The sequence below is a fragment of the Heliangelus exortis genome, chromosome 2, assembly GCF_036169615.1.
Source record: "Heliangelus exortis chromosome 2, bHelExo1.hap1, whole genome shotgun sequence".
NCBI lineage: Eukaryota > Metazoa > Chordata > Aves > Apodiformes > Trochilidae > Heliangelus > Heliangelus exortis.
In genome coordinates, this window is record NC_092423.1 from 101,369,923 (window position 1) to 101,389,320 (window position 19,398).

The following is a 19,398-nucleotide window of genomic DNA, read 5'->3' on the forward strand; positions in this document are numbered from 1 at the left end:
AACTTACATTCATGCACTTACTGAATAGTGCAAGATGCCTGCGTTTTCTTCTGCCTATCATACAAGCAATCCAGATTAATAAAAGGAAGGAATAATGGAAAACAAGGAAGTGAAAAAATATCAAAAAAGGAGTTTTATGAAACATTGGAGTTGTAAAAAAAAGCCAAAGATAGGAAATTCAAAGTTAAGAGTGGTACTCCAGATTTTCTCTCTTTGTTTCATAGTGATGTGATTTTGAGGATAAGATATGTTATCCTAGCATTAAATTACCTGCTTGAATTACTTTAGTTTATCTAAGGACTACAGAAACTCAGTAATCAAAACCAGAGCTTTCACTGATGTTAAAACAACTTGGATGTGCCAGTCTGGGGTGGTAGGGAACACTTTCTTTACATACTGGTTTTCCATCAGCTTGCATAATGTCAAAAATAGTCACTTGAACTCTTTTCTCAGCCTGTAGCAACCTGCACCCGACTCTATTTATTAAAGCTTGACACTTACATTCTCCACTAAAATGCTCTTCATGGTGTTGAGCAAAGCAGGGATAGATCAGTCTGTGCAATGCTGTGCTTTGTTTCATTTTTATCACTTGTACCTAGTAAGTGTTGGGTTATTTTGGGGGGGGGGGAAGTTACTTTTATTTTCCTCTTACTTTCATCAGTATCCTTAAATGGAATGAGAAGGGGGTTTTTTTTGTTGTTCTTTTAATGACAGTTTTCTTTCTTTTTACTACTGTTAACAATATCAATTGTTCTTCATTAGAACTGAGTGGAATCTGAACCTTACTGTTACTCTGTAGACAGAGGGTAGATGGGTGTGATTATTTGAACTCTTTGGTAATGCAGACAGCCTCATGGTGCATAAATGTGGAAACAAGAACAACTTCTGTACAAATGAGGGGCTGAAAGTCAGGTGACTGTTAAAGTAGCCTTTTTTAGGAAAAAAAAAACCTTTTCCCCCTCAAGAGAAAAAGTCAAATATCACATTAATCCATCTTGGTTTGAAAAAAATTTAGTGAATTTTCTTTTAAAAAAAAACATTATGGGAGGAAAAGTTTGTTTGAGAAAATACTAGCTATTTTTTTCCCAATTTTTTTTTTTTTTTTTTTTTTAAGCCACCTGGCTTTCTTAAGAAAAAAACCAAACATCTGCTCTTCAAATAACAGTTTTCCAGTAATGTTTTGTTTGGCTTATAAATTTGTACCAGTAGACCCAGATACTGTGTACAGTACGCCTCGAGTCTTCCTCTGAGTCTGTTCTGTTTACTAATATAGCACTTTTATTTTGCTTCTTTGACTTGTGCGTGGTTTGAAAAGCAATGCTAAGGCAGTTCTCGGGGATGCTGAACTTCACAGTTCCCCTCCTGAGCCGCGTGTACTGATGAGCTGGGTTTATTCTTTATTCCTGCTTTCCTCTCGGGACCCGGTTACATGTCTAACCAAATAGACTGACAGTGAGCAGACGGATACTGCAGCTGATGGTGAGACCACTGCCACCGAGGTTTGTACAGTCGCTGGCACCCATTTTAGTCCAGGGAGAGGGAGTTTCACCTCCTCTCTTCCCAAACCCTGAGCGCCGAACTGCATGTTTCCCGCCGCAGCTCGGGTTCCTTCTCCGCACGCGTCTGCATGAGCTCTCCCAGCAGGGCAGGGGCTTTGCTCAGGGAGTTGAGGATTTGGTGTTCCCTGATGGGTTCCTCTTCCTAGTGTGTTGGATTTAGAAACTGCGAGGTCTCTGGGCTGTGCAGATAGCGGGGTGGTAACAATGTCACCTGTGCAAATGCCACCCAGCTGGGATGGTCACGCTGCCCAGGGCTGTGACCTCAGGGTTGTTCTGATTGTTTGTTTGCTCTTGTAATCTGCAGCCTGTGTGAGATGGGGGGAAGGAGACAGTAAAAAGCTGTTTTCAAATTTTCTCAGTAAAGGTATTTCCAGATTATCATAGAATGGGTTGGGTTGGAAGGGTCGTTTCGGATCATCTGGTTCCAATCCCCCAGGGCTGGAACTAGATGCAGGGACACCTCCCACTCAACCAGATTGCTCAAAGCCCCATCCAACCTTCCCGCGAATACTTGCAGGGATGAGGCATCCACAACCTCTGTGGGCAACCTGTTCCAGTGTCTCACCATCCTCACACTGAAGAATTTCTTCCTAAAGCCAAACCTGAATCTCCCTGCTTCCAGATTAAAACCACTACTCCTTGTTGTATCACTACATGCCTTTGTAAAAAGACCCTCCCTGGCTTTCCTGTAGGTCCCTTCAGGTAAAAGGCTGCCAGGTTGAAAGGGACCTCAAGGATCATGTGGTCCAGCCTTTCTAGATAGTAACACAGTTTAGATGAGGTGGCCTAGCATCTTGTCAAGATGTCCAGTGTTGGGGAATCCACCACTTCCCTGGGGAGATTATTCCAATATCCAGCTGTTTTCATAGTGAAAATTATTTTCCTGCTGTCCAGTCAGGGTCTCCCCAGGAGTACCTTCCACCCATTATAAACATCTAAGGTTTTCCTAGAACGTAGTATCAAATGTCTTCAGGAATTGCCACTGGTAGCCCAGGTATTGATTTCAGAGGAGGCTCCATTATGTTTTCTCTGCACTAAGAAGCCTCATATCTACAACATGCTATACAGACTGTGCAGGCAAATTCAACTCGATGTGACTCCAGTGAAGCGCATATAATGCTTTCATAATTAATGTGGTTGCAGCTGCAAACATGAGCTGAATTTGGTCTGACATCTGGTAGAAGACAGAGTCTTATGACAAACACAACTGTAGGTTTTCAGAAGGATCCCATTAATATTTCAGACTCTTAAAATTATCATCAAGGAAGAATTCTCTGTATGACGTGTCAGGGCAATTCGGCTTCGGCTGTAAATAGAATAGACTTGAACTGAGTTATAAAGTAATCAACAGATAAGGATTTTTCCCATGGGTCATTTGACTAATTTGGACTCTATGAAAAATTAACAATAGAACAGTGGCAGGAGCATTAAAAGAATCAAAATGGAGCAACAACATAAAGTCTGTTGAGATGAGTCATGAGTACCAAATGCTTTGAAGTGCCTCTTGCCCTGTATGGCTTCAGGCCTTGAGATGTGCAGAAAGTAAAATGTAATCCTAAGCCTGTGACATTTAAAATGATCAGTTTATTAATTAAAAAAAAAAAAAAAAAAAAAGTCTCTCCAGCTGCCATTTTATTTTAGAGGAGAATACTCAAGTAAAAAAAACCTGAATTTTGTTATGGTGACCTGATTTTCAAATAGCAGGATATCCTTGTCAGCTGAAAATGCAGCCCTCAGGAACAGGGCTGCCCAGGCAGTCCATATTCCATTGCTTTTGAAAATGTGAGCTGAAGTGAATGTGATGTCTGTGCCATTCCAGAAGACCACCGCTGCAAATAGATCTTGAAAGTATATACACAAACTAAATATGAAATGAAATTGTATAAAGATAGAAATGTCTGGGGCTAGGGAGATGGCATTTGAAGCAAATAAAATGTGCTTCATTCTGTAGAACATGTAATGGGTCTATTAGCCATGGTGAGTTTATGCAGAGCTTTGCCTGTGGCCCCTGTTTAACATATGAGATGTCATATGTTTAAACTCTGACATTATGGACTTCCAAACAGTTTGCTATGACTGTTCTGTCCTAAACCAGCCACAGTCTCAGTGAGAAGGTCCAGCAAGTTGCTCCCTAAATAGGAAGCTCTGAAAAAGCACAGCAATGGTATTTATCAAAGGAAAATGTTTAATGCTCCTTTGTTCACAATTAACAAGTTTGAAATGAGGAGTCTTGCACTTAGGAGAACCATGCAAAGTCAGCCAGTGTGCCTGCTTCTGCTCCTTAGACTCTTAGCACAGAGAAAGTGTGGCCTTAACCTAGCATGTTCCTCGCCAGTTTTTCTAAAGCTTTTAGATGTACAAGTGGGTAAGGTGTTGTTTTCCAATCTTTCTCATGCTGGCAGTCGGATCAAGAAGAGGACGGAGATCTAAAGGCACAGGTACAGAAACGAAAGGTCCAGATGTTGCTCAAGTATCAATGTTGGAGGTATTCACCTCTCTCAGCATGTTATTGTTGGTTCTCTGTGAAGAAATGTGTAGAAACAGCATTTTGTATCCTTTCAATACTGTGTCCCTTACTTTTTCCCTTTCTTTTTCACTTCTTTCAGAATAGTCTGATTAAGCGAATACAGGGTGAAAATGTGTATGTCAAACATAGTAATCTTATGTTAGAGGTTGGTATTGGTATATACCAGTGCATGTACGTACATGTGTGTTAGTTTTAGTGGTAAACTGTGAACCTGCACTATGATGCATGAATTGTGTATTCCCACCTGCTAATAAATCCAAGAGATTTTTTTTTTTTCTCAGATTACGATGACTTCTCTAACTTGTACTATAAATATATATATGCGTGCGTGTATGTGTGTGTGCACCCACGCGCATATGTATGTTTGTTTGAAGCCTCTTTATCAGGTGTAAATTACAGCGATACGGATAAGCTCTTCAAGAGTATTTTTATAATCACTTGTACGAGATATGCTATGCTGTTCTCTCTCAAAATGCCACATTTTCACAGAGTGTTGTGTTAGTGCTGTGCTCCCTGGCTCCCTGAGATGTTTCTTCCCTCTTTACTAACCGAGTTGTGTGTTTTGGCTCTCAAATTTGGTTGGATTAGGATGTATTACAAACTGCTCTGTTCTTTTAAAACTGTCCAGGACCTAGACAAAACCCAGGAAGATCTGATGAAACATCAGACCAATATAAGCGAGCTGAAACGCACCTTCTTGGAAACCTCCACAGAAACGGCAGTGTCTAATGAGTGGGAGAAGAGGCTTTCCACATCTCCCGTTCGGCTTGCAGCAAGGCAGGAGGAAGCTCCTATGATTGAACCACTAGTGCCTGAAGAGGTCAGCGTGAGCTGAAAGGCTGCCTTACCTGCTTGTCTTTGTGGTTTTACTTATTATAGCTCTCAGTGGGTGTAGAGGCCATGGTTAGAAGAAGTTCCCCACTTCCAGGTGCTCCCTTTTTGTCAGGGTTCAGCTTTAGCAGCAAACACACAAAGACGAGCAGATACTTTATATATGTGTGTGTGTGTGTATATATATATTTGTAGTTAGAATATGAAATTCACTGCAAGCCACATGGCAGAACTGGGTCTCTCTAAGAATGCAAAACTCAGGCTTCCTTACAAGTTCAGTGAGCTTGAGGAAATCCAGCCATGCGTGAAAGAAACCATGAAGGTGATGGAGAGAAAATATAAATAATGGTGACTGGTTGGGAGCAGCAGTTGTGGCGGGATGGATAGGGGTACCAAGCTTGACAAGAAAATACAGAGCAAAAGCCAGAAATCCCTCAGCGCTTTAAGGTGGGGGAAGAATAATGATGATGATTAGACCTGCTTTTTCTAGTCCCATAAGAGAACTAGGAGTTGCTGCAGACTGCTGGATACCATTTTTTTGAAGACCCAATGCAGGTTGCTAAGCATTTGCATTTTCACACAGTGTGCATGGGTGAAAAACCTCTTGCTCACCATGCAGTCTTGAAGTGTCTGCAAGATACTTGCCAATTAAACAGCTGCCTTTAGTTTGAAGGCAGATAATAAGATCTAGAGGCAATGATGTGACATTCATGTTGCTGTAAAATGCAGTTATTAAAAAAAAAACCAGAGAGTCTTGGTTTAAATCCAGTGAAGCAAAAAGAAATATGCTAGTGTGATCTGCACAAAGATTAAGTTCTTTTGTTGCATTGCAGATGGATATCTTGTTTCTGTCTCATAGGAATAATCTTTATGACTTCCACTTGGTTTTAGCATTGAAAACCAATAAATGGTTGTAAAATTTGCTTCTGACACCACAGCTCTGATATAATATGAGGAACTCTGAAAAAAATTGACTGGAAAGTATAACTCAGAGTCTTCAGCTTTCTCACCTTAGAGGTTGGTGTTGCAGACCTGCAGCTCTCTGGGAAAGGGAATCTCTGGAGGCATCTCTTCTCTTAGGAAAAGGGACGTTGCCAAGAAAAAGGTCCCAGCTCCTCTTCTCCCACATTATACGCACCTAACCAGTGGCTGATACAGACATCAGACACACATTACAGTGGCTATCAGTTTGTATTAAAATGCCTAAAAAGCAGACTAGGTGCCCAAAGCTTACCTTTTGGAGAATGCTGAGGAGTCTTAATATTGCTCCTTCTGCCTTTTTCAGGAATCATAGTAGACCATACGAACATGTTTGTTTAGTTGCAGTTGAGAATACAGGTTTTCTGTCTTAAAAGTAAATTTGTAAGTATGAAAACAAGATGTATTTATCTTACTAAAGTAGTAAGAAACTGTTGAACCCACCCAGTTCACTTCATGTCTTCATTAATTTGGAAATTTAATAACAATTTTTAATTTAAACACACAAGCAGTAGCAAAGGTTTACACAGTTATGTAGGCTGAGCAAACATACCCTAATTTAACCATTCGTTTCGAAGGCAAAAGGGCAGGAGTAATCCATATCTGATACCTCTTCTCTTACTCTTTGTGCTCAAAAGCAATGTCCAGTTCCTAAATTGTATATGGATCTAAGTAAACTAGAGCTGTCCCACAGAATCTTGCCCACATTAAGGCATTTCTGTAGGAAAATGAGTAGATTTATAGATCTCAACTATTAGAGTATAGCTCTGAGTTGACTTCTGGTACTCAGGGGCCCCTGCTGTGGGTAACATCTGACCATCCTTTTTGGTCCTACTAAGTAGGGCGGTTTCAGTTCATGTATCATGCTGAGAGAGGAATTTTTCAAGAAAAAATGGAGCCGTGCAAAGGCCAAAATTAATGCCTTGATGTCTACTAAGAAATGTGGAGTTAGTTAGCAGAGACAACATGTAGAGCTGCACTGTGTAGTAGCTTCTTCTAGTCAAAGAAGTTACACGTTCAACAGTATATCCACTTAAAAATTTATTTAGTGCTGTTACCTGTGCTCTTTAACACAATAAAACAAAAACAGAAGGGAAAATACACCCTTTCAAAATGTATGCTTTGAACATTTGCCATCTGTGTGCGTTGGGTCCATTTGACTTGAAGCATGGCAAGTCATCAGTTGTTTTCTTCCAATAACAGGAGAAATACTTTGGTTTTCTTTAGTTATGCGATATAGTTTTAAATATCTGCCATAATTATGAACAGATAGCTGCAGAACATGAAAAACATCTTATTAACAATCTCCTTGACCATGTTTACTCTGACCTGGGTTTGATTAAACAAGCACTTTAGAAATAAAGAAGTTATGCATCTCATTACATTTCAGGGAAATAAGCCATTTCCCTGAAGTTTCTAGAAGTTTTGTCTCTTTAAACGTGTACCTTTGTTTGTCAGTATGTGGGGTGTATGTGTTTAGAACCATACCTTAGGAAACAGAGTCTTGCCAACATTTAAAACTGTCCCAGTTGGCCAAGTTGCAGAGATGCTCTTTTCATTCTTACGGCACTGGGAAGTTGCAGAGGGGATAAAGGTGTGAGGAGGATTTTGGTGGTACATTGTAGAGGGTAATACAGGAATGGTTAGTTTCCTGCATGGGAACAAGACTCTCAGACCTCTTGTACCTGTAAGGAGGTACGGAGAGCTAAAAACTTTGCAGAGCACACCGTTTGCCTCAACAGAGAAGGCTGCGAGTTCAGGAAAGAGCTAAACCAAGGATGAAGGTGGAGGGACCTGATCTAGGCTGTTGGTGGAAGCTGTGGAAGTTGGCACCAGGCAGAGTTAAATGAATAGTGGAAGATGAGATGAATGCAGTGCATCCGCTCCCAGCATTATTCAGTTTACTGTTTTTTCTGTTACACAATCAGTATGCTTGTGTCTGCTTTGCATTCATCACTTGGAGATACTGAATTAGCTTCTTATTGGAAACTTCTTTGCTGTGAAATTATTCTGTTGAATTCCGTTTCCTAATTTACCATGCAATTAATAATTTGTAGAGTGGAGAAATATGATGTTAAGTATAGTGGACTATATACCCTCCATTTACTAAAACCATTTATTCCCCTGACATTAGACCAAAGAAGAAAGAGAAAAATCAGAAAAACTCATATTTTTGCAGAAGGGAGGTACTACATTCCCTGAATTGCAGGTAAAAACAAACAATTCTCTATTGAAATGCTGTCTGATAGGCTGACAATGATTTCTTATTTTATTATATTTTTTCCTTTCCAAGTCACTTTATTATTTTTTTTTAAATTATTTATTTCATAAGTTCCAGAGGCAGATGTAATCTGGGGGCCAAATTCTGAGGAATGAATACCCTCCAGAATTTTTGGCTTCCTAATAGAGACCAAGTTCTCTGCTAGTTAGCAATCTACTTGCACGGTGATACATATGGATGTTTGTGGTTGTGCATGCATTTCCAGCATTAGCCTCACTGAGAACGTTGTGATGAATGGGGCACTTCTGTCATTAGTATTACTTTCCTTTGTGTACTGTCAAGTAAATTCAGATGATGCTGAGTGATGGTGAACTTTATATTCTTATTGGTTTTTCTATTAGCGAAGTGTGATAGAGAAGAAGCTGCAGGAAGGAGAATCTGCTGGCACTTTGGTTACTTCTCATCAAATCATTATCCAGAAAACTATGCCATCATCCCTAGAGGTTGTTTTTAATTCATTTGATTTTAAACTAGCACGTTTGCTTAGTCAAATACAGAAGTTGTGGTCTTAAGGTCAAATAACAGGATGCTGATTGCATAGCCAAAGCAAATCACAAAGCATGTTTGCCTAAAGAGGAAAAAAGATGCTGTGTGATGTTCAGTATCTATAGTAGTGTGGCATTTAATGTACAATGCAGGGTAAACAGTGCTGAAGGAGGCTGGTGTTATTCTAATGAAAACAAGGAAATTCAGCTACATGCTGAACATGTAGCTTCAGGCCACAGCTACATGTTCCATATCTGGGACAGTTAAAGGGGCTTACTTGCCCCAGTTTTGTAAATTTTTTCTGCTTTAGCATTATGAGCCATTGATATATATGATTTTTAAAGCTAGGGTGATCCGATTATCATTTTAGGTGATACGTTAAAATGCTCCCCTGCTTCAAATTACTACAGAAACAGTGTGGCAAAAGTAATTTTTTCTGTCCACATTATGTGAGTGTCTAAGGAGAGGGAATCTACACAGGAATCATACATGTTTGTTTGTTTGTTTGATGACTTTTCTAAGAGGTACAATGATAAAAGTTACTATGTGCTTTGAAAAGAGAGCATTGATTTCTTAAAAGTCTTCATACTTTAGTGCTCCTTAAGTAGAGATAAACCCTCAGCTTTTCTAATTTAGTTTTTATATCTCAAATATAGGGCACAGAGGATTGGGTTATTATAGAAAAAATACCCTCTGAGGTAGTTGATGGTGAATCGAAAAAAAATCTGGCATACAAAGTAGTGACTGTGAGCAGTAAAACTGCCATTCCACCTGAGATATTAAAATCCAGTACCCTTCTAATGCAGAGCTTTGAGGACTTGGAAAATGAAATACAATCCAAAGAGGAGAATAAGCAGAAAATGTTCACCCTAGGAAAGTCCTATGATACCGTATCTGGGAAAGTTGTTACCATGACAAGTAAAGCTAAAGAGGGTGAGAAAACAGTACAGCCTTCAGTAGAAGCTTTGCAAAAAATGAGAAGGGAAATGCAAGAATCTGTGAAAATCATTCCGGTAGTGGCTGAGTATGAAATCCTTGAGCCTGTCACTGATGAGAAAGCCAGGTGGGGATCCGACGTGCAGAGCACAAAAAGAAAGCTGTCCGACTCCCTGACACCCATAAAGGAAGCAGAATCTCAGTTGCAAAGTCCTGAAGAGGAGAGTTTGAAAAAGACACTAAAGATGGACGAGGATTTGCAGTTACATGGTACACTGGGAAGCTTGCAGCTTGGCAAAGCAGAAAAACACCCTGGCAGTGAAGCTGTAAAAGCAGGGGCATTTGCTCGGAGAGATAAGACCCTGTCTGAGTGGAGATATTCCAGAGAACAGCCATTTACCATTGCTACTGCTCACTATGTTACTGAGTCGTCTGCGTCAAAAGTAGTGGTAACAAGTGGCTTTGACTTCGTGCCACGGTTTAAAGATTAAAGCATGACTTCTTTTAGGCAATCCCCTCACACCACCCTACCTTTTGGTTCTCTTGCTGCCTGGCTTTGTGTTGACAGCAGCCAACCCAGCTTATTTTTTTTCCCCTCATACTTCGAATCTGTCCCACAGTCCGAAGCAGACATTATATATAAGATTTTCAACCCTTCTGGTTTATTTAAACTTCCATGTTACTGAAATGTAATATTGCTGCTGTGGCTTGTTATTAAAAGGAATTAAAACGTTTGCGTGTACCAGCAAAATGCCAGCGCTAACAACTGTGCTTCACAACTATTGCTTACTACAGCCATTATGAATTTGCTCCGATTTATTTTCCCATTCTTTTCCTGTTTCTGACCTCTGTGTGCCCCTGCAACCTTCTCTCCCTTTCCTTCATCTCTGCCTCTGGTTTTGGCAATTAATATATCTGTGCATGTGGGTCTGCCTTTCTTCTCTTTATGACTCTACATTTCTTTGTCTATTTAGACGAAACAGTCCACTGGTGAAAAAACCTTGGATGGTTCAGATATCTTCACTTTAATAGAGTCCGCCAGGAAACCAACCGAGTTCATAGGAGGGGTTACTTCTACTTCACATAGCTGGGCTCAGGTGGCCTTTTGATTCCCTCCACCAATTGCACACTGATTACTTTGTCTTTTCTTTTGTTTCCTGCTTTTATGCATCACTTGGAACCTGTATAACTAATGCATGTATTCGTGTGCCTTTGCCTTTGTTACAGTAAACCACAAGAGCAACTTTACCAAAAAGAAAAATGAAAAAACGTGTGTTCTCTCTCCTTTAACTTTATTTTGCGCATCGTGATGGGTGCTGTATTTTGCCTTTATAAAACTCACGCAGAAATATCAGTGGGAAAAACATGGTGGTGTTTCTCTTCGCTTTTAGAAATTGTGATTCTTGCTTTGTTTTCATTTCTACTATTTTGACAATGTCCTGAGAAAAACAGTCCATGCAGTGTGAGAGAAATAAATCGGCAAAATGTAATACCCGTTTTTTTTTTTTTTGTTTGTTCGTTTGTTTGTTTTCATTTGTGCAGTCCATTAAGCTGAGGAGCTGCTGCAAGTAGTGTGGTCCTCTTCAGATGCTGAGGCTTTGTATTTTTCCCCTGCAGAGAATAGACACGACGACGTCTCAGGAGATAACTTCCAGTGAAACGAAGCAAGCGGTTCAGCCTCATCAGGACACAGTGCAGAAGGTTGTACAGGAGACTGTAGTTATCGAGGAGAGACACGGGATGAGTGTGCATGTGAGCGGGGATCCTGCTAAAGCTGCCGGACTTGCGCTGGATGCCCAGGCTGAGGCAGCATCAGTGGTGGCTGCTGGCGTGAGAGGGAAGGAGGGCTCTGCTGGGACAGAGGGGGCGAAGGAGGAAAAAAGACAGGAGGCTGGGAAAGCCCTGACCAAACAGGAAGGAACCGCTGCCGCTTCTTCGTGTGAGCAAGCGGAGGAGCGCAGTACAACAGTCCACCTTTCCGAGTCTTTGGAAAGAAAACCTCATTTTGAGGTAACTCGTTATCAAGTCAGTCCTGCTCGTGCGGAATTGTGAATGTAGGCCATAGCGTGGACTAAATTAATTCCTGTCATGGAAAGTACAAAGCTGGTATGATTGCATTTTTGCAGCAGGGAGTTTGTTTCTCCTCTTATTTCCTCCTTGTGTGGCACCTGCAAGGCTTGTTGCTGGTTTGCAAGCATAATGCCGTGCATGTTTTACCTAAAAGTGCTTTTCATGCTACAGAAAAATACTGGATTTGGTGGCATTCCATGCTGCAGATAACTAGAATTCAGCTGGCGTTCTCTTTGAGAAAGTCCATCAAGATTGGCAACGTTCAGGTGTCCTCAAAGACAGAAAATATATCGGTTTCCCATGCTTGGTACAGTTGCAAATGACTGTACTGTGTTTTAAGCAACCCAGGTTCCTTCCCTGAGACCCATTAGGATAATATCAAAAATTGTTTTGCTGAGTGGTTAAAAAACACTTGCTCTGGCTCTTTTTTTTCTGAGAGCTGAAAGGAAAATTAAGCTTGAAAAGGAGTTGTTCTCTTGCCATTTTAAGAAAATACAGAATTACAGGATCACAGAATGGCTAAGGTTGGAAGGGACTTCTAGAGGTCTGCTCCAACCTTTCTGCTCAAGCATGGCCATCCAGAGCCAGTTGTCCAGGATCATGTCCAGGTATCTTGAATATCTCCAATCATGGGGACACCACAACCTCCCTGGGTGACCTGTACCCACTGCTCAGTCATCCTCACAGTGAAGAAGTGTCACCTGAAGTTCTAAGGGAATCAATAAACTGTGTTTCAGTTTATGCCCATTTTCGCTTGTAATGTTTAAATCTTTTCTGAAGTTTGCTTTTATTAAATCCAGGATGTTGCTACGTGTTGCCAGCTTTGCGTTCATGTATGAAACACTATAACTAAGAGAAATTTTTGGCTGGTTGTTTTTTCTTTTAAATTCAGAGCGCTTTTCAGTTGTTCCCAAAACTTTTGCCCAGCAAAAGACATTCTCAGAAATCCATAAGCTATGCTAAATGTTACAATTCCTCTCTTTTTTCTTCACAGTCGCCAGTTGTGAAGACTGAGACTATCAGTTTCAGTAGTGTTTCTACTGGTGGGGAAAACCTTGAAATTTCAACAAAAGAAGTGCCAGTAGTCCACACAGAAACAAAAACCATTACATATGAGTCTTCTCAGGTAAGAAATACTGCAACATCCAAGGTCTAATTTCATGGCTGTAAGGAACCCATGCTTCTTCACCCGTCGTTAAGAGTATGCCTCAGTGCAAACTTTTCTAAGGTGTTCAAGTACGAAAGGAGTTAAATAGAGCTTACCTGAGGGTGACACTGATGTCCACATATAGGGCTGTTTGAGAACACTGATGAGATTACAGATTTCAAAGCCCCAGCTTCTCACCCGTCCTTCCAGAAGTCAAGGGGAGTCTCCAGAGAGAAATTCTGACACATGATCATACTCTTAGCCATTATTTCCCTACTATTAGATACTCACTGAAAACTGTAGGAAGAGGGAAGTTCAGCCAGCTGGGTTCTTGCCTGTCTGTGCTAAGGAGCATGTTTTTGGTGACCTGTTTTCTCTTTTGGTTCCCCAGGCGGATTGCGGTGCTGACTCAGAACCGGGTGTATTGATGAGCGCGCAAACGATCACGTCTGAAACCACCAGCACTACAACCACTACACATATCACCAAAGTGAGTCCTCAGAAAATAGGGAGGGGTTTGGTTTGTTTTTTGTTTTTCACAAGGGTGTATGTTTTCTTAACTGGAATTCTATTGTTTATTTTAAAAAGTGGATGCATTCTCATATTCTCTGGACAAATTCCTGTCTATTTTGGGTACCTGTCTTCTCCACCTCTCTTTGGCTATACTGGCTTCATTAATGCATCATCCAAGGACTTGACCAGAGACCTGAGAGTCATAAAACCTTATGGTATGTCTGTGCAAGCAGAAAACATTGCTGTGCAGAGACACTTGAGTTAGCTGCAAGTACTACCTGGAACTGGAAGCAGTGTAGCCACATTGGCATCATATGGTAGCCAGAACAGAACAATTTGCCTGCATGGGAGGCTTCACTGACATGACTCTGCTGGCTGTGAGTCCTGAGCTGTTATCCCTGCGCAGTGTTGAAGGCACACAGTAAATCTGTATCAGGTATTCACAGCAGAACATTCAGTCATTTCAGGTTGCATCACTGGGTGTTACCCTAAGGAAGCTGCCCACAGCAAGATGGAAAGTTTATAGCTGCACAGACAAATGATGTTGGGTCTTTGAATTTCCAAGATAGAATCTAAATAAAGGTTCCTCTTTAGGCAGAAGGCCTTCTAGTGTCATTACAGTTCTGCCAGTACTCAATGTCACCTTTCTGCAGTAAAATTCACCCTTCAGGAGATGAGCTGTACAAAGGCCATACCACATTGTATATCCTTCTGCAGTTGGATGTAGCTAGGTCTTAATATGCATCATTCTTTCTTCATGGGATAAATTTACCATAAATGCCTGCCAGTTTTGATATAGAAACATCCCTCCTGACACATGTGCAGATTCATTAGAATCATAAAATTGTGTTGGAGGGACCTCTGTAATCCTGGTCCATTCAGAGCAGGCTGTCTTCAGGATTGTGTCGTCTGTGCATGCTGTTTGAGATTGTTCAGTCCAGGCACATCTGGACTGATCATTTGTCCAGATTCATTTGGATGATCAATGTACTGATCATTTGCTGGATGAGTAGGAGCACTAAGTTACTGACATGTGTCTGTCCCTCCCATCTAGACTGTGAAAGGAGGCATCTCAGAGACAAGAATTGAAAAACGAATAGTCATCACAGGAGATGCAGATATTGACCATGATCAGGTAAAAACTATAAGGTGCTAAAGGCTATCCCAAAGAGAACATTTCTAAACATTGCTTTAAAGGATACTATTCATACTGGCATGCCTTAAATTACACTGGATTAGTAATTAAATCAGTGATGGTATATTTCATATTTTAATCATTTTCCTCATTTGTAAATTGTGTAATATCTCATGGATCTCTCCACCTTGCTATTGATCATGCATGTTCCACCTCCTTTTTGTTTTTGCCCTTTTGTGGTTTCCTTGGGATAGGCGCTGGCTCAGGCAATTAAAGAAGCCAAAGAGCAGCACCCTGACATGTCAGTGACCAAAGTAGTGGTACATAAAGAGACAGAAATCACACCAGAAGATGGGGAGGATTGACCACAGGTAAGAGGACTAGATGATTTTCCTAGGCATTTACTGGGCTGGCATGTTGCAAAGGTTGTTTTCCTACCATAATTCACCTCTAACTCTGCTTTCTCTCACTGGCATTTGCAAGTTGCAGTTTTTCTGGTTATCAGTTCTGATATTTGAATGTAAATGACGTTCAGCTCTAAGTATCTATCTTCGTTTAATGGTGCCAGCTGGAGAAAGAGAAACTACTCATTTGCTTTTGTTGGCTCTCTGGAAAGTCCTCATTGTCCATGCTGTGATATAGTCTAATTTTCTAATTCTCAAGTCAAAAAATGAAGCTGTTGTCTGCTTTTCTGTCATTTAAGAACAAAAATAATTTGTTCTTAAAGTTACGCATTTTCTTTAAAAAAATGCCAAGGGAAAAAAAATACAGCTGCTTTTCAAATGTCCTGTGCAGATACATTACAAGTGAAGCTTAAATTCCTGACTTGCAAAGATATTGTCCAACTTGCTTTTGATTTTTCTTTTAAACCCAGTGAATTAGTGTGTCAGTATTTGGATGTCTTGGCTTTCTGGTATTTGAAAGAACATTGTATGTTTTAAAGCAGCATTGTTTATCAGGATGAGATGATAATGCAGCTTTTCTTGTGTCAACTTTTTTTTTTCAGTAAAGGCATGCTCTTCAAGTGTGGCTGGCTAAACAGACATCTTAATATTACTGTATTTATTCTGTGTGCAAAAACATGGCATGCATACTAACCTGCTATTCAAACGCTGTTAATGCCAGTACCATTGCACAAATTGCTTTGAATGCTGTATGCAGAAGTGGGGGAAAAAAAAAAAAAAGCTGCTTGTCTGATTGGTTTAAATTGATAGCAGCATTTTATTCTTAAAACAATATATATTTAACTGTCAGTGTGAGTAAGAGACTGATGCACAGCATCTTTTGAAGCTGTTTTGCTCTCCTGCTTTTGGATGTAGAGGCCCTAAAGAAAACTGAATTTCAGTGTCTGTTATTTATTTGGAAGATGGAACCAGTCACTGAGGAGTGAGTAGCTGTGATTCTTGTGGTATTCTGCTAAGTGTTTCAGAGGCAGCGTAATGTGGCTTGCTTAAAAGTCTATTGATGTCACTAATTCTTTCTATTGGTGTCAGTGGACTTTGGATTTGGGCCAAGTTGCTTATGCTGGGATGGTGCCATTTTCAAATAGCTCTTTTGTTACACAAACAAATTGACAGGATCTCCTTTGCAAGAGAGTGGTTGCTTCAGATAATTAACTTGGTTCTCTTTCCTGCAGGAGTAACCTGGATTGCAAATGAATCCAGACATGCACACCAGTAGGAATACGAGAGCCTATACAGAGTCTCAGTTCCAACCTGACTGAATTGTATCTGTCTATGGAAAATTTCAGTAAAGAAGAATTGATCTTGACTGTTAATAAAGAAACTGGCAGAGATACCTTCCCATAGAAAGCAATTTGAATCAGCAGCAGTTAAATATTGCATGAAGCAACGATAAAATTACAGAAAAGCAGCATTTTTAATTTTCTTAAAATGTCTAAATTTTCAGCTATACCTGCACGTTCATAAACAATATAAACAATGATCTCATGTAACACATAAACAGTTCATGCCTTTCACAGTTTCTGAAAGTCTAAACAAATTAAAATTTGTTAGGTGGCAAGTCTTTTGTTTACGGATATTGTAAATGAAGATTACCCCCAAAGTGCTAGAAGCTGTATAGGTACTGTGTATAATGTTTTACCACACATTAGATGTGCCAATAACACAGTTTATTCAGTAAACAACTTGAATCTTATATTTGTTTCATCTGGTTTTATTACTGCCCGATAAACGATGATGAATCTTTACTCTTATCAAAATATTTAAATGCTTACAAAGTGTGCTTTGTATACCTGACTGAATACCTTATGAGGTAGTAATGATTTTAGTATATTAACTTTAATGATTTTTGTCAGCATTGTTTGGAGTCAGCTTCCAGTCACCCTTCACAGATCCTAACCTTGTAAATTACATGTAGTTATTTTGGAGGAAAAAAAGAAAAAAAAAATCTGTATTTTACTTAGTTTGCAGCATTAGAAAATTATTAATCTGAAATAACCGTGATGGTTTTCTATTGATTTCCCTTTTGTTCTCTGAGGAAACGAAAATGGAAAAAAAAAAAAAAAAATCTGTTTGAGAATCTGGTCAGCATTTACTATCTAGTTCAGAGTCAAGCCTTAACCTGTACAGAACGTCCACTGAAAACTCGTTAGCGTCCAGCTATAATACCCACTGAAGGGATAGCATCCATTACACTGTCAGCTGCATCACAGCACATGGTGAATGTATGTTTCTGCATAGTGAAATAAAAGTGGTAAATGCATCCAAAATTGTATTGTTCTGTGTCTAAAAGCACCCAGTGTTTTTTTGATATTCAAAACGTTAAGTTCTGTTTGTAAGACACCACAGGTTTTACTCATCTGCACTGTCGACACATTTTGTCTTCAGGGGCTGACACTGCACTGTGCAGACAGTTGGAGTTAGCAGCATCCAAAGGGATGACAGTGTCCAGCCTTGGGCAAATGATGTTAGCAAAGGAAAAGGAGAATTTGGTTCCTTCTGTTTTCTCTGGTTGTGTACTCTCTGAGCTAGGCTAAATTAGGGATTCTGTAGTTGCTTAGAAAGTAAAGGCCAGTAGCATCTGATCCAGATCCTCTCTCTTTTTATACTTTTGCTCTGAATCATGGATAGATTCTCTCTTTAAAACAGTACTTACTTACCTGTTCCTTTTCCTTGCTCCTATGCCACATCTTGTTCATGCTACCCTGGTAACTGAAGAGAAATTCAAAGCAATTAATTCACCCTCCAATCTGAACTTCCATGCGAGATTGACAGAAAATGGCTACACACAGACTTTTCAGGACATACAGGGCCAAATCTGCCCATCGTTGTTTACACGGGGGTCCCTCACATTGAAGTCAATGGATTTGGCTTCAGTGGAGAGCAAGATTTGACCCAGTGACTTGTTAATAAATGTTTATTTTCTTAATTTAGAAAGAAAAATAGTATATATTGAGAGAATAACCTCTAGGTAATAATTTAAAGTAATATCCTGAGGCTTTTTAAGCTTTGCCCTTAGTTTCTAAAACATCGTCCTTCCACCAGCCATTTTTCATGCCTTTAATCCAGAGTGCTAACTATGTAACTCCCACTCCCCCCATCATTGCTTACCTCTCACCTAATGACCAACCTAAAGATTACATTGTGATCTTTGCTTGCCCTGTCCTCCTCCTGGTCTTTCAGATATTTAGCAGTTCATTGATGTGTTCTCAGCCCTCTTGGTAAGGGTAGGCTCAGCTCTCCGGGGCTGTCAGCAGCAGCCGGGGGTGGAGGAGGAGGAGGTTCTCACCCTGTGTCTCAGCAGATGACATGCCAGGTTCTCACTACTGCATCAGGAGTTTAAAAATAGACTCTGAAGCCATATTGATCTTCCCTCAGGTGCCCCTCATGTTGTCATCTAAGAAACAGCATTGTATTACCTCAGAGAGATGCAAGGCAATTGCACAGCCTTCTCTCCGGAGTTAGCGTTGTATTTTAGCATGGCTTGAGGAGATTGTATTTTGGTGATACCATGCAGTATGTACACTGTCTAAAGATACTGTATCTTGGGGAGGTAGTTGTCTTGGAAAGGACACTCACAGCTAAGATACGGCCTAAGTGTATGCAAGCTTTGAGGAGATGCGAGTGGACAGGCAAGGGCATCTTGGTGCCACTGTTGGCAGTAGACCCTTGTGTGGGAGATGGTTCCTGGGAGTGATAGTTTTGGTTTTTGTTAGAAACTGTTTCTTGGGTTGTCTGCCTAATGCTGTGCCACATGAAATAAAGAACACCTGCCTGTTTCTACCAACCATCTTTTGTCTCCGTCTCATTTGTTGGTGGTCTTTGTCCAGCTTTTCAACATAAAACAACTTAGAAAACAAAGCATCAAATATTGTGTTGCTTTCAAGCACCATCACCAACACAGACACCATACAGGAGGCAGCCTCACTTGTCACTACTGGAGACACAGCTTCTGCCCCACGAGACCTGGCTGCTCCACACCATTGAGGTAGGGGACCAGGATGGCCAAGCAGGGCTTTGCATACCAAGCAAAGATGGTCACAAAAAGCAAGTGCAGCAATTGTGACCACACAAGGTACAGAAATAATTAATACATTGTCTTGGCATTTTTGAGACTGTTTGGAATTACTTAACATTTTTACCTGAAGTTTTTAAGGCTGTCACATCACAAATGGCAGATAATAATACCGTGTTTCCAGGCAGCTCAAAAAAAAAAAACAACTGTAAATCCAGATCAAAGCAATGGTTTAACAGCTTTGTCTTATTTCTTTCTAGAGCAGATTTAGGAAGTAGGAGAGATGATGGGGTTCACCTAAACAATAGTTTGTATCTGCTAAAACTGTAGTTCTTTCTAAGTAAGTTACCATAAATTGAACATTGAGTCCAAGCTTCAGTTTGGCAAACACCCTAAGACTTGGCAAATGATGATGCAGATTTCTTGCCTTAAGCCAAAACAGTTCTGCCAGTTAAGATC

At 40.3% G+C, this 19,398-nt stretch overlaps 1 protein-coding gene across 21 annotated transcripts in view; it reads left to right on the forward strand.

The window, feature by feature from the left end:
* The window catches only part of EPB41L3 (erythrocyte membrane protein band 4.1 like 3), a 146,172-nt gene extending 127,458 nt beyond the window's left edge, over nucleotides 1-18,714 (forward strand). For 6 of the 21 annotated variants that reach the window (XM_071737213.1, XM_071737222.1, XM_071737214.1 and 3 more), the window contains 12 exons: nucleotides 1,446-1,499; nucleotides 3,962-3,997; nucleotides 4,166-4,231; nucleotides 4,715-4,906; nucleotides 8,030-8,104; nucleotides 10,573-10,695; nucleotides 11,216-11,608; nucleotides 12,663-12,794; nucleotides 13,207-13,305; nucleotides 14,383-14,463; nucleotides 14,718-14,834; nucleotides 16,100-18,714. In XM_071737213.1, the coding sequence (XP_071593314.1) occupies nucleotides 1,446-1,499; nucleotides 3,962-3,997; nucleotides 4,166-4,231; nucleotides 4,715-4,906; nucleotides 8,030-8,104; nucleotides 10,573-10,695; nucleotides 11,216-11,608; nucleotides 12,663-12,794; nucleotides 13,207-13,305; nucleotides 14,383-14,463; nucleotides 14,718-14,828 (1,362 nt within the window). In that variant the 3' untranslated portion in view covers nucleotides 14,829-14,834; nucleotides 16,100-18,714. Of the gene's footprint in view, nucleotides 1-1,445; nucleotides 1,500-3,961; nucleotides 3,998-4,165; nucleotides 4,232-4,714; nucleotides 4,907-8,029; nucleotides 8,105-8,517; nucleotides 8,620-9,318; nucleotides 10,048-10,572; nucleotides 10,696-11,215; nucleotides 11,609-12,662; nucleotides 12,795-13,206; nucleotides 13,306-14,382; nucleotides 14,464-14,717; nucleotides 14,835-16,099 lie in introns of all 21 variants that reach the window. The other 15 variants (XM_071737223.1, XM_071737224.1, XM_071737216.1 and 12 more) reach the window with 10 other exon arrangements.
* The last annotated feature ends 684 nt before the right edge of the window (nucleotides 18,715-19,398 follow it).